Genomic DNA, 13,898 nt, shown 5'->3' with positions numbered 1-13,898 from the left:
GGCAGGCACTGGCCATCCACACTGGGTCCCGGGTGTCGCATGGCAGACAGGCTATAGTGAAAGGCCCTCACCCCACTCTGACTCGGGAAGTTCCTGTGGGCTTCTTTATCTGTAAACAAGTCATTGCTAAATACCTGGTCACCTCGGAACTGCAGAAGAGACTTAATGAATTTGAGGATCAAGGCCATGGACATTGTGAGCCTGAACAAATATTAGTTGTGTGTCCTGTGTCAGAAGGGCCTGGGCTGTTGGTGCCAGAGCCCTAGCCTAGGCGGGGGGTCATGGACCCAGCTCTGTCCCAACTGAGGCTTCCAATTGCTCAGGGCCTCAGTTTCTTCACTGGGAATTAAGTAGACTGATCCACCACTGTTGGGCTGGTGTGCAGATGGACCCACCTGGAGCCCACCAGGAGTGTGGCCGCTAGCGAGTGAGCACAGTTCTGCTCACCGGCCTGAGGAACTGGACACTTGCCTACCTGAGCCTCTATCTCTCCTTTATTCTGGTGCTTCTCGACCTTTCTAATACCGTGACCCTTTAACTCAGTTCCCCATGTGTGGTGACCCCCCGCAGTCATAAAGTTATTCCATGGCTACTTCATAGCTGTAATTTTGCTACTGCTATGAGTTGTAATGTAAATCTCTGATATGCAGAGCCCCATGGCGGTCGCAACCCACAGGTTGAGAATCACTGCTTTATTCCCTGCCAGCCTTTTCTGGGAGCCACCCAGCTCTGCTGCCAGTCACGCTGTATGTTGTGACCCTAGGCTTGAGATGGCCTTTCTGAGTAGCAGCCTTGTGTAAGAGCTTCTACTCACAACACCTGGTTCCTGGGAACAAGAAGGGATGAAGCTGGGTGGAGAGAGGATCTGCTGGGTGGTTCTGGGATAGGCCAGGGGGAGAGAAATAGCGGTAGTCTTCAGGAGTATTGAGAGCAGGTCCAAGCCCCTCACCCACACCAGGCCCTTCCCCCAGCTCACACCCGTTGCCCTTGGCAACCTAGGAAGCTCTATGGTGGCTGCAGCAGTGTCATGGAAACTGAGTCCCAGAAGTCACTCTGCCCAGCCCCTAGTCGTGTTCCAAGGGGCTCACACTCCTGCTGAGTGGATCCTCGAACTGACCAGGTGTCAGGCTCCTGCCACCCCAGCTCTGACCGAGGCCAGTGATGTCTGAAGTGCCTGCAGAGGACCCCAGAGCCGGAGAGATGCTCTGAGGGAAACAGGGATGAGGCATCCTCAGAGACTCCACCTTTGTGCAAATGTCTCCTTTACTGATTCTATGTGAGCTCGTTCCCGTGGCTCTGGGGGTGGGAGCCAGGCCCCCAGTGTTCTGGGCAAGCATTGTATTGCTGAGCCTACAACCCCAACATTCCCTGTTGGCGCTGACGTGTGTGATCCACGGGGCTCGGATGCACTCAGTGGTTGACGTATGCTTAGCATCTGCAAAGCCATGGATTTGATCCGCAGCCTTGAAAAAAAAAACATGAAGTCAGTGTAAAAATTATGAGTGACACTTTACCCTACTGGTGGGCGGGGTTGGTGCGAGCGTGCGCACGCGTGTACAGGTGCGAGACCAGAGGCCATCAGACATCTTCATCACTCTCCACCTTGTTCTTTGAGGCAGAATCTCTCACTGAGCCTGGAGCTCGGCATTTCATCAAGCCTGACCCACCAGCAAGTGCCCCCAGGATCCACCTGTCTTTGCTACCACGGCGCTGGGATTGCAGGTACGTGACACCAAGGAGAGTTTTTACATGGATGCCATGGAATTGATCTTAGGTCCTCTGGCGTGTACAGCGAGACCCTGTGTCTATGCCCTCTTTAGGCTGTCATTGCCTTATGCACATTTTATAGCCAGAGTTGCAGAGCAGAAGACAAGAACCCTGAACAAGGTGACTCTCAGCCTCCCCGCTCCTAAGCTTTTGTGTAAGCCTGCCTCTCGGGATGCACCTGGCCTGAAGGCTCATTTCTTAGGAGTCTGGAGTTGGTGTGGCTCTGCTTGCTTTCCCAAGTAGGGAGGACCTTTAGGGACCCAGATACTCCCAGGAGCTCTGAGGAGCAGCCCACTCCTGTCAGCCTGCTGACTATGCAGGTTTCCTCTGAACCCTCAGATAGTGCCCTTTGGTCTGCTTTCTCTGGCATCTGTATCTATCTTCATCTCGCTGGTTCTGCTGCTGATAACTGCTGGACAGGTAAACAAGGAAGGAGGAGAAAGTCCACAGAGTGCCCATCAGCCAACTCCAGTAAGGGGCCAGGACCATGGGCGGGGCTAGGGCCATGGGCGGGGCCAGCCTGGAGAAAGGCCAGTCAGTCTCACTTTCCTGGCTTTCCAGGCCCTAGCCCCTGGCCCCCTCCAGTCTCCCCCTTGGCAACCGAGGCTCTAAACTAGGAGTCCCGATCCTGGGTACATGCTCTCTCTGCCTTGGTTTCCATATCCAAAAGCATGGACAAGTTGTAGCCAAGCCCTGTGGGGCATGAAAGAAGAGATGGTGGGGGGAGGGAGGTGGGGGGGGGAAGGGGTGGCAATGCAGCCAGACCCAGTGGCACACCTGTGCCCTGCAACTGTGCCCTCAGGATCTCTCACTGAGTTCAGAGTCCCACTCCGGGTCCTGGTGTGTGGGAAGTAGCCTTTGAGTCTGTAGAGGTGTGGAGAGAGGGTTCCCTCACCCCAGGTCATGAAGCACCCTGCACTGAGCTGAGGCCTGTAGCAGGGACTCCCTGAAACGTCCATGACCTGATCCAGTGGGCCACGGCAGCAGAGCCCTGGGTAAACGAAGTTCCTGAGGGGAGTGTCTCACCAGAAGAGTTCAGCCCAGGGTGGCTCCCACTCAGGTTGAGGAAAGTTGCCAGACCGAGTACAAATGGGAAATGTACACCGTGTTCCCTTGTTAAAAAATGACCAAGGATTTTAAGGAAGACACCAGAGCATTAAACCAAGATTAAGATCACAGGGCCCTAAGCAAAAATCACAGCCCAGGATCCCCCCAGGGGAGGAGGCCAGATAGGAGCCTCCAAGAACTGATTGATACCTGGGCTGTGAGCGATAGGTACCTAGCCTCTCTCCTAAACCCAGGTCAGCAGCTAGCCTTGCTCACCCCACCACTGTCTCCTACCTATTCACTCAGGATGGCTTCCATCTTCACCCACCCCCTGCAAGAGGTGCCCTGGGCCAGGCTGTGGTTTGACCCTGTGTACTCCTTGGGGAGCAACACTCTCCCATTGAGACTGCTAGTTCAAAGGAGGGCTCAGAGGTGTGTGTGTGTGTGTGTGTGTGTGTGTGTGTGTGTAGCAGTACTGGGGGTTGAATCCAGGACTTTGAACATGCTAAGCAAGTGTTCTGTTACTTAGCCATCTCCCATCCCTGAGCCCAGATTTGAACATACATAGTGAGGGCATGCAGGGATATGTGGAGGGACTTTTTTAAATGGTACTAGGGCTTGAACCTAGGGCGTCGTGCAATGCTAGGCACAGGTTTTACTGAACTGTTCCCCCAGGCCTACACTCAGCATTTTGAATGATAATTTTTTTTAATGCAGGAAAAACAGAATATCAAAGTTTTAAATAAAAATGTGTGCTAGCAGCCAAGATTCTCCCACTGGAGGCTGTCCTGCAAGGTGGGACCCTGTCTCTCTTCACAACTGAAGGTTTCTTTATCTGGTGTTTGTATTGCTCTTTTTTTTTTTTTTAAGAAAATTGCATCAAAGTACCACTTTCTTGATTAGTGAGTGTTTGGAGTCTCTCAAAGTTGGTTCTTAGAGCAAGAGCCTGACACCCACCTGAGTCCTGGTCCTGGTGGCAGAGGACCATGAGGGAGACAGCTGATAATGACAGAAACAGGTAATGGCTGCCAAGGTCTGTGCAGTGACCTAAGCCCCGCCCAGTTTTCTTCTGTGGGGCAAATCCTGAACACCTGTGTAGAGAGTGCTACTCCAGACCCTGTATGCAGCAAGCAATGCCACCCGAGGACCCAGGTGCCATCCAGAGAGCTCAAGAGCAGTTCTGCAGATGATGTGACCTCCTACAGGAAGGGACATCTATGGGGACCAGGGAAATGGTGGCATGATCCCTGACCCACACACACACCAACCCAGGAAGGAATCAGACTGAACCCCAGTTTTCAGATGGGGAAACTGAGCTATGTCCAGAACCTCCAACCAGGAAGTTGCAAAGTGGGGACTGCAGGGGTCAGGCTGATGCTTGAGGGTTTTTTCTACATCCCCCACCACACACACACACACACACACACACACACACACACACAAAAGCTGGGGTGGAAGCCAGCTGGAAGAGCTGCCTTCTGTACTCCAGAGGCCAAGAGGCCAGTCATTTCAATCGCACATGGCAAAATTGTCCCTCCCATAGGGAAGAGACCAAGTGATCTCTTTCAGGACCGGGGGTGGGGTGGAGGGGGCTGACCAGCAGGGTCCCTTTAAGGCTGGCCAGGGGCAAGTTCATTCACCCAGGGGCCCCTGCTGACTCATGCTTATGAAAGTGATTTTCCTGGCCCCGCCTCTGCCTCCGCCTCCTCCCAGCCCCGTAGTGAAATACCCCTGCTAGCCTTGGGCCTCTCGCAGCCTCTGGGATCCCCAGGGCTAATGGGCATCCTGCTCCTGCAGCTGGGCACCGTGACCAAGTTCCTCTGAGTGTCCTGCCAACCCAGGCTCACCAGGTGCCCATCAGGTGAGTGAGTGGCCCGGGCAAGGCTGCGAGTGGGAAGTGATAGCCGTGGGGCAGAGGTAGCCAGACTGGAGCTGGGCAGTAAGTAGTCAGGTCCCTGAGCAGGACTCTGGGAGTCCTCCCTGCTCCTCCCAGCCTTGGCCAGGTCCCTCGGCCCCTCTCCCCAACAGCCCCAAGTCCAACGGCCTCATCCAGCCCATGGAATAGCTGTTCTGGCAGGAAGAAGAGTGATTAGCCTTGCTCCTTGACCACCGTGTCTACAGCCTAATGAGGTGCTGGGTCCTGTGTACCAGGCACAGATGGGCACAGCCAAGGGTTCCCGGGCACTCGGCTTATGGAAGGTGCCAGGAGAAAGTAGTGGGCCCGGGAAGTGGGGCATCAGGAATCTTGGGCTCAGGTGGGGCGGGCACTTGGAATAAGTGTTCTTTGTGACTAAGGCCAGGTAATCCTTGGCTGCCTGCATACTTCCTCATGCCCCAGGGCTTTGTGCGACTGGTTGCTGTCACTGTTACTTGTTGCTTTGTTTGGGAACGGAGAGGAAGGGGACCAAACTAGGCTGCAAGACCCAGACAAGATGCCTCCCTCCACCCCACCTCAGTTTCTTTCTCTGTGTAGGATAAGAAACCTCAGCTCTTGGGTGTCTTAGAGGCCAGTGGCACATGACCCCAACCCTCCCCAGTGTGACAATTTCATAACCTCAGAAATATCTGTGGTGTAACAACCAGGACAGTTACCGCCACTTCTGAAAAATTCTACTTTTCATTTTTATGTGCATGAGTGCATGAACTCATACCTGTGGAGGTCAGAGGTCGATGCCCTGCTACTTCCTCAATCACTGTCCTTTTTTTTCCTTTTATTTTTTATTTATTTATTTATCTTGGTTTGTTTTCAAAACAGGCTTTCTCTGTGTAGCCCTGGCTGTCCTGGAACTTGCAGTGTAGACCAGGCTGGCCCTGGTTAGAACTTAGATAGGAAACCACCTTATTTTTTTATTCTTTAAAAAAAAAAAAAAAAAAAAAAACAAGAGAGAGAAAGCATATGTAGAGGTCAGACAACAACCCTCAGAGGTCAGGAGTCAGTTTTCTCTTTCCATCTTTATGTGGGTCCTAGGGATCAAATCAGGTCACCACCCTGATGCAACAAGTTACCTGTTGAGCCATTTCCCTGGCTCTCCTGGACTGAACCTGGAGCACATTGATTCGGCCAGCTGGCCAGTGTTCTTCAGGGCGCCTCCCTCCAGATCTGGGATTATAGACACTTGCTTTTTACAGGAGTATAAGGAATCAGAACTCAGGTCTTCCTGGTGTGGGGCAAGCACTGTACCCACTGAGCCATCTCCCTGGCCCCTCAAACCGGCAACTTGCAGTGTTAACTTTTCTGCCAGCATTGCCCAGCCAGAGGGGCTCAGAAAGATCCCATCACATTAAAAGCGGGTTATTCTAAACGGGGGGAGGGGGAGCTCACTCCTGTAGTCTGAGCACGTGGGGGTGTAGGCAGGAGGATCAAGGGTTCAAGGCCATCAAAACCAGGCGTCTTTTTCCAGTTCTACAAACTGAAGCCTGTGGGTGGAGCTGAAACAGGGAGAAGCTGTTTTGCTTTACAGATCTGTAGCTGGTGGTTGTGAGGGTGAGCGCCTTAGAGGATGTGACCTCCGGGGTCCAGGCCCACTGGTGACCTCATGTGGATGGCATCCCATTGCTCCAGGTGAAGCATCTGCCAGCTGTGCTGGAAAGGGGCCTGGTCTTGGGGTGCAAAGTCCTCCAGTGTATTAGCCCGTCCTACTTCCTGTGGAGCAACTTGGGCATCCCTTGGATCTGGCCTGTGTGGAAAGGGTCTCCTGCTGGCACCTATGAGGGGCTGTATGCTGGGGTATTGCAGCGAAGGAAGGGTGGGCACCTTGGGTCTCTGGGGATAGTTGGCATGCTCTTTTCAGGGGTGTTGGGATGTCTGGTAGGGTTCTGCCCACAGGGATCCAAATTTAGTTCTGTTATCTGCTTGCTCTGAAACTTTGGGAGCATGGCTTCCTCCTGGAGCCTCAGTCTCCACATCTGAGAAGTGGATTGTCATGAGGACTAGAGGAGCCGATGCATAGGAAACACCCCGCCAGGATGTTACCCTCTGTTGTTGCTGCTGCTCCTGGGGAGACTGAAGACAGGAGGGGGAACCCCAGTCCCTTTGATGTTCTCTGAGTGCACTGGGGAGGGGACTGCCCTCCAGGAGCTGTAGCCTGAGTCCCCAAAGCTCTAAGCACCTGTAGTCAGTGAGAAACTGACCCTATGGCAGGCCACTGGGGCCAGAATCTGCAGCCACACACTCCAGGAACCTCCGGCCCCCTCTACCTGCAGGAGCACAGACAGGGTTCTAGAGTGGGGTGGCCCCGCTCAAGTCCAGTTCAGCTGACAGAAGGGGGGACAGGCTCCTGGCAGCAAGCTCTCTAGGCCCAGCCTCTCTGTTGGTAAATTGGTAGCTACAGAAAGAGCACTTTTAACACCCAGATAAATATTATAAGCATAAACTCATGTGTGTAGAGGGTTTGAACCTCAAGTGCCAACAGCTCTACAAAAGTCTGGCAAGCCAGGAGGTGGTGGCGCACGCCTTTAATCCCAGCACTCGGGAGACAGAGGCAGGTGGATCTCTGTGAGTTTGAGGCCAGCCTGGTCTACAGAGCTAGTGCCAGGACAGGCCCCAATGCTACAGAGAAACCCTGTCTCAAAAAAAAAAAAAAAAAAAAAAAAAAAAAAACCAAAAAACCAGAAGTCTGGCGATGCGCTGGTGTCGTCGGCTGCTGCGGTTATACCATCGGTCATGTTAGGCCAGTATTCTCTTAGGCCCTGCATGGGGAAGGCCTTGTGGTCTCCGGTATCAGGAGGAAGTCACCTGCACTCTCTCAGGGAGGAGGAGGGCGCAAAGGGGCTGGGGACATAGGGCCCATCTTTACAGGTCAGGGAAGCTGTCCCAAGCCTGAGCACAACTGAGGTCAGAAAGATGGTTCGCTCACCCATGAGCCCACAGGGAGGTGCAGGGTCATGCCCCACTAGTGGGCTGCTCCTCACAGTCACCTGCAGAGGAGCGCTGAATGCCAACACAAGGTACTGTGAGGTCAGTTGTCCCGTCTGACTGGTTGGACCTGCCTGGTGGGGGGTGCTGGTCTTTGTGTCCCGGCACACAAGTCACAGGGCCTCAGCTGTGTTTGGAAAGGTGCGTCGTTAGCCGGCCACTTTCCAAACTAGAGAGTCCATATACAACCCCCAGATTTCCATCTCCTCCGGAAGAGTTCTGGGGATGTGAGTTTAGACCAGTGTGCTGCCCCCAGGTGAATCTGCAGCTCTTAGGGACCCGCACGATGGCCCAGAGTCTTAATCATCAGTTAGCCTCGCTTAATCAGTTAGCCAGCAGCTTCTGCCCAAGGTCAGTGTGGGAGGGACAGGTCACTGGAAGAGCGCGTCACCCCTGCTCCTCCATCGCGGTCCAACGTTGTTTGTGGTCCCCTGGTTAAGAACTCAGGGCTGACTCCTGGGGGAGGCTGCCCGACTCCCGGGGGAAGCTGCCCGGCTCCTGCTGCCAGCCTGGGAACACTGCTGCCAGCCTGGGAACGCTGCTCCGGCGCTTTGAGCCATTAGGCATTGTGGCCAGCAGAGGGCGCATGAACTCCAGAACCCCAGGCTTGCTGGCATTTTCCCAAATTCAGTTGACAAGAGTCTCCCCAAGTCCAAAGTCCAGTCACACCCTGAGCAGGAAGTCGGGCAGGGCCTTCCCGACAGTAAATCCACCCAAGCAGGTGTTCCAGAATATTCTCGAGGCTCAGGTCTGGAGCCAGTGTCAGCAGTAAGGAAGTTGTAGGCCAGTGGGGCGGTGACATTGCAGCTACCAAAGAAGTCATCTTGTCTTGTTCTCCCCGACCCCCACTTACTGGGCAAAGGTCCCCTCCCTGAGATGTGAGGAGATGGATAGCATAAGGCTCAGTAGAGATCGTGGCCCCTGGTACCCATGTGGCTAGACGTTGGATGCAGAGAGGAAGGAGGATGAGGATGCGGGAGGAGAGGAAGAAGAGATGAGGCACATTGTGGCTGCCGCCTGGGGCCCTGCACTCCGCGCTGAGCTGAGTGAGCTCAGAATGGAGCTGAGAATGGGCTGTGTGTCCTCCAGCCTGACCACATAGGGTTCTCTTTACTCTGCCCCCCAGGTCAGTTGCCAGCCTCAAGCTGAACTCCAACCCCAGCTATGAGCTCCTGGAGGTGTGACTCCCTCAGGGCCAGCAGCTCGGAGCCCCTGCCAGTGGTCATCATCGGTAAGTGTCACACTGATGCTCTGGGGACCCCGGGGTCTGAGGCCAGCAAGGCCGAGGCTGGCCTCTAGGTGACTGTCTTCAGATGAAGCTGGTATGTTTACCGTGGGCCAGCACTGTGTGTGTAAAACATTGTACCATTACCCCGGGTCCACAACTGCGCTGGATGCCCACAAAGATGGGGCCCATGGTTCCTGTTCTCGGTTCTGCAAAACTGAGAAAGAGAATGTTAGCATCAGGTGGACCCACACGAACGGACATTTTCAAAGTGAAAGACAGACAGACGGCACTAAGAGGAGGGGAGAGATAAGACTGGCAGAGGAAGCTCTGGGCCAGTTAGCAGGAGCTTCAGTCCCCTCAGACTCGGAATAGCCATCACCCCACACACAGGGCCTGGAGCAGTCAGTTCCACTGATGGACTGTCACCTACCTCCAAGTCTCAGGCCTCCTGGCTTAGACTAATACCCCTGCCTCCGAGACACACCCCCATCCTCCTTTAACTTTTACTTTGGGGCTCACTGTGTTGCCCAGGCTGGCCTTGAACTTCAGACCCTCTTGCCCCAGCCTCCCGAGTTTCAGGCTTGCACGGCTATAGGGTCTGTCTCTCTGAGTGTGAAACCCTGATTAGCCTTGTGTGAACATAGGCCACTTAGCTTCTATGCCCGTTTCCTCCCTGATAACACTGCTGAAGCGCACTTAGAAACCTTCCATACAGGCAGCCTTGGGCCACTGTTCAGAGTTTATCTCTCAAGCAACATTACACATGGCGTCCAACACAGAGTAAGGGCTTGGTGAATGTTTCATGGAATGAAGGAGTAGCCAGCCAGGCTGAGTCCCCCCTGATCCCCGCTCCCCCCGTCTCTGCAGGCAATGGTCCCTCGGGTATCTGCCTGTCCTACCTGCTCTCTGGCCACATCCCCTACGTGAAGCCAGGTGCCATCCACCCGAATCCCCTGCTGCAGAGGAAGCTGACTGAGGCTCCAGGGGTCTCCATCCTGGACCAGGTGAGTCTGACACGTGAGCGTGGGAGGAGCATTCTAGGGAAAAGCCAGGGTTCCCAGGAAGGCCAAGCACAGAACAGAGGAGCCCACCACATCAACCATAAAACAGGAAAAGAGCAGCTGGGCTCTCTCCCGAGACCACATGCCATGTCAGCTGTCTGTCTATGCATCAGACCCATGGTCCCCAATAAGAGACTCCCTCTAAGAACACTCACTAGGGCCCTTGGGCTCCCAGAGGGACCCCAGTGACAGTCCCCCAAAATACCCAGTGTAGCGGTCTCTCTCAGCCTCAGAGTGGGGCTCTGCTATCCTCTGGGGGTCCCACTGACCTGTGCCCCATCTTCAGGATCTGGATTACCTTTCCGAAGGCCTTGAAGGCCGAAGCCAGAGCCCTGTGGCCCTGCTCTTTGATACCCTCCTGCGCCCCGACACAGACATTGGAGGCAGCATGGACTCCGTGCTCTCCTGGAAGCAGCAAAAGGAACGTGCTATTCCCCACCTCGTCCTGGGGCGGAACCTCCCTGGGGGCGCCTGGCATGTGAGTGTCATCTTGGAACCACCCATTCTCCCTTATACCTCCTTTTCTTCCCCTGTCACCTCTCCTGCCACCTGTCCCAATCCTGGGGAGGGTCACTATCTGTCCAGGCTGGGCCTGAGAACTCCTTTCTCCATAGTCCATTGAAGGTTCCATGGTGACCTTGAGCCAAGGCCAGTGGATGAGTCTCCCAGACCTACAGGTCAAGGACTGGATGCGGAAGAAATGCAGGTAAGGGATCCCCCAGAGGCTGGGCTGGCAGAGGAGACTCCCCTACAGACAGATACAAGTGGTCTCTCTAATTCTGGCTCCGGTGGACTCTGTCCCTGCAGATGAAGAGGGATGTCAGGTTTGCGTAAGGACAGGAACATATGCTTCACCTGCCTTGTGTACAACATCTCTCAGAAGTCTCTTATGGTGAAGCTTGTAGCCTCCCCTTTTTATGGCTCTGTAATATTCCTAACGGGGTCGTGTCCCTGGTTCAGCAAATACCGTACCCCAGTGATCCACTGCTGGCCACCAGCCTCTCTCCTGTGTGCCATTGTGAGAAGCACTCCTGCAGAAAGCCCATTAGGACAGTTCTCAGTTTTCACAAAACAAACGCAAAAACAGGAGGGAGAATGACAGACAGAAACAAATTCTATAGCTCCTGGGTAGCCTGGGAGGCATCCTGGCCTCTGAGTCACCCTTAGGGACACCACATGTCCCTGCACTGGGTAACTGCAGCCATGGAAGCATGCAGCAGGGAGGTCTGTGGTTATGCCAAACCACCCCCCACCAGCGTCACAGACCCTGCGGCCACCGTCCCTGGAAAGGGAAGACAGAATAAAAATGGCAGCAGAAATAAAGCAGCACCCCAACCCCCCAGGCCTTTCCTGTGTGGCCCAGGACCTGCTAAGGGCTTCAGTGGGATATTTTAAAGTTCACACTTCAGAATGGAATTCACGGGGTTGAGGGGTAGGGATTTAACTCAGTGGTAGAGCACTTGCCTAGCAAGCCCAAGGCCCCGGGTTCAGGCCTCAGCTGGGGGTGGAGGGAGCTCACCTAGAAAAGGGTACGAAAACCCTGAGCACCACTGAGAAGTGCCTTGCCCGTAGTACTCAAGGCCGGGTTCAGAGGCCACTGCCCAGTATCCCTCTGCTCTCCTCTCACCCCCTCTTCCCCTCCTCCAGTACAGCCCTGCTCTTGACTCTAGCTGCATAGACCCTTGACCTCATTCCAAACTTTATGATATCTAAGATGTTAGATCTTACTATATTTTGAGTTTTTGGGGCAAGGTCTTGCCATGAAAGGCTGGCCTTAAACTGGTGATCCTCCTGCCTCAGCCTCCAGAGTGCTGGTAGTCACCAGCATTTGGGCTGTTATTACCCACTAGGGTAATGGCATCACTGCTGGCCAGCCCGGACATATTACTCCCATGTTCAAGTTCCAATCTAGGCACTTGGTTTTCACCCAACCTTGTAGAATCCCCCACGGTCTGACACACTCACCACCCTGCCTCCCAAGTAGGGAAACTGAGGGAAAGGGAGAGGCAGAGAAGCCTGACTGCAGCTGGGAGTGCTGTCACCACGGACGTTGCCTGCCTCCATGCCCGTCTCTGACACCAGCTCCCACATCTGCTTCCTCTTCAGGGGTCTCCGCAACAGCAGAGCCACAGCCGGCGACATCGCGCACTACTACAGGGACTATGTGACCAAGAAGGGTCTAAGTCACAACTTTGTGTCTGGCGCCGTAGTCACGGCTGTGGAGCAAGCAAAGTCTGACCATGACAGCCCCGAAGCCCAAGCACCCAGCCCCCTCTTCCAAGTGAAAGGTTACGTGACTGCCAAGGACCACAGCCGCCAGTCCTTTTCACTGTGGGCCCGTAACGTGGTCCTGGCCACGGGCACCTTTGACAGCCCAGCCTGGCTAGGCATACCAGGAGAGACCCTGCCCTTTGTCCACCATGAGCTATCGGCCCTGGAGGCAGCCCTGAGGGCAGGCACTGTGAACCCAAACTCAGACCCGGTGCTGATCGTGGGTGCTGGGCTGTCTGCAGCCGACGCTGTCCTCTTCGCTCGCCACTACAACATCCAGGTGATCCATGCCTTCCGCCGGTCTGTTCATGACCCTGGCCTGGTCTTCAACCAGCTGCCCAAGATGCTGTACCCTGAGTACCACAAGGTACACCAGATGATGCGCGATCAATCCATCTTGTCACCCAGCCCGTACCAGGGCTACCGCAGCCTCCCTGAGCACCGACCGCTGCTCTTCAAGGAGGACCACCAGGCAGTGTTCCAGGACCCACAAGGGGGCCAGCAGCTCTTCGGAGTCTCCATGGTGCTGGTCCTCATTGGCTCCCACCCCAACCTCTCCTACCTCCCCAGGGCAGGTGCTGACTTGGCCATAGACCCAGATCAGCCACTGAGCCCCAAGAGGAACCCCATTGATGTGGATCCCTTCACCTACGAGAGCGCTAACCAGGAGGGCCTGTATGCCCTGGGGCCACTGGCTGGAGACAACTTCGTGAGGTTCGTCCAGGGTGGGGCCTTGGCTGCTGCCAGCTCGCTGCTGAGGAAGGAGACCAGGAAACCACCTTAACATCAGCCAGACGCCCTGACACCAGGCCCGGGAGAGGAGGGGCTCACCATAGCCCAGTGGGACATGAGCCCATCTAAAGATTTCCTATCTGGGGACCAGTCTCCCCAGCAGGAGATGAAGACTTGAGCCCTGTGGATGGACTGTCTGACCCAGGGGCATGGGGAACACAGGTTACCCCATCCTCGGGCTAGTCAAGGCCCAAGGTGAGAGCAGTAGCTATAGGCAGAGAAGCCTGGGTCTGGGCCCCCTTGAAGCCGTCAGTGTGTGCTGAAATCACGGGGCCAGCTGAGTGGCCAACTAGCAGGACCAGGCCTAACCTTTCAGAATCAAGTTCATAATAAAACCAACAGCGAGTGCCTCCACTGTGCCTGAGAAGTCTGTACTTGGGGAGTGGCTTGGCAAACAGACCCTGCACTGAGCCCTTGGGTAAGGCCTACAGCTCCAGGAGAACAAGGGATGGTGCCCCAGAGTGGAGCAGTCCTGGGCTTGGTGCTAGAGACTCTGGGCAGGGAATGAGGCTTCCAGAAGCTTGCCGCAGCCCTGTCCACCCGGGAATCCCCTGGTCTGTTCGTCAGTCTCCCAGTCTCACCTCTCTGTTACCTGCCGCAGGGCCTTTGCGCAGGCTGGTGTCCAGCCCTGGGCCCCCTATTCAGGTCTCTTGAGTCTGAGTCACTTCAACAATTTTCCACATCTTTCTCTGCTTTTAGGGCAACTGGCGTCCGCGGGTGGAGGAGGGGAGGGGAAGAGATGCAGGGAGGACCGGCCGGCAGAGGGCGCTCAGGGCTCGCCGGACACCAGCACCACGGGGGAGGGGACGGGGGTCAG

The 13,898-nt window shown here is 55.1% G+C and overlaps 1 protein-coding gene across 1 annotated transcript; it reads left to right on the top strand.

Moving 5' to 3' along the window:
- The first annotated feature begins 4,540 nt into the window (after positions 1-4,540).
- On the top strand, positions 4,541-13,431 carry Osgin1 (oxidative stress induced growth inhibitor 1). The gene is made up of 6 exons (XM_041650817.1): positions 4,541-4,675; positions 8,856-8,960; positions 9,825-9,961; positions 10,305-10,496; positions 10,633-10,724; positions 12,125-13,431. Exons 2-6 carry the CDS (start codon positions 8,894-8,896, stop codon positions 13,071-13,073), a joined length of 1,437 nt encoding a protein of 478 aa, XP_041506751.1. The 5' UTR covers positions 4,541-4,675; positions 8,856-8,893; the 3' UTR covers positions 13,074-13,431.
- Positions 13,432-13,898: the final 467 nt, after the last annotated feature.

The sequence above is a fragment of the Microtus oregoni genome, unplaced genomic scaffold (assembly GCF_018167655.1).
Source record: "Microtus oregoni isolate MIOR12 unplaced genomic scaffold, Mior012 000004F_ref0000308, whole genome shotgun sequence".
Lineage (NCBI taxonomy): Eukaryota > Metazoa > Chordata > Mammalia > Rodentia > Cricetidae > Microtus > Microtus oregoni.
This window is presented reverse-complemented; position numbering and strand designations above follow the sequence as displayed.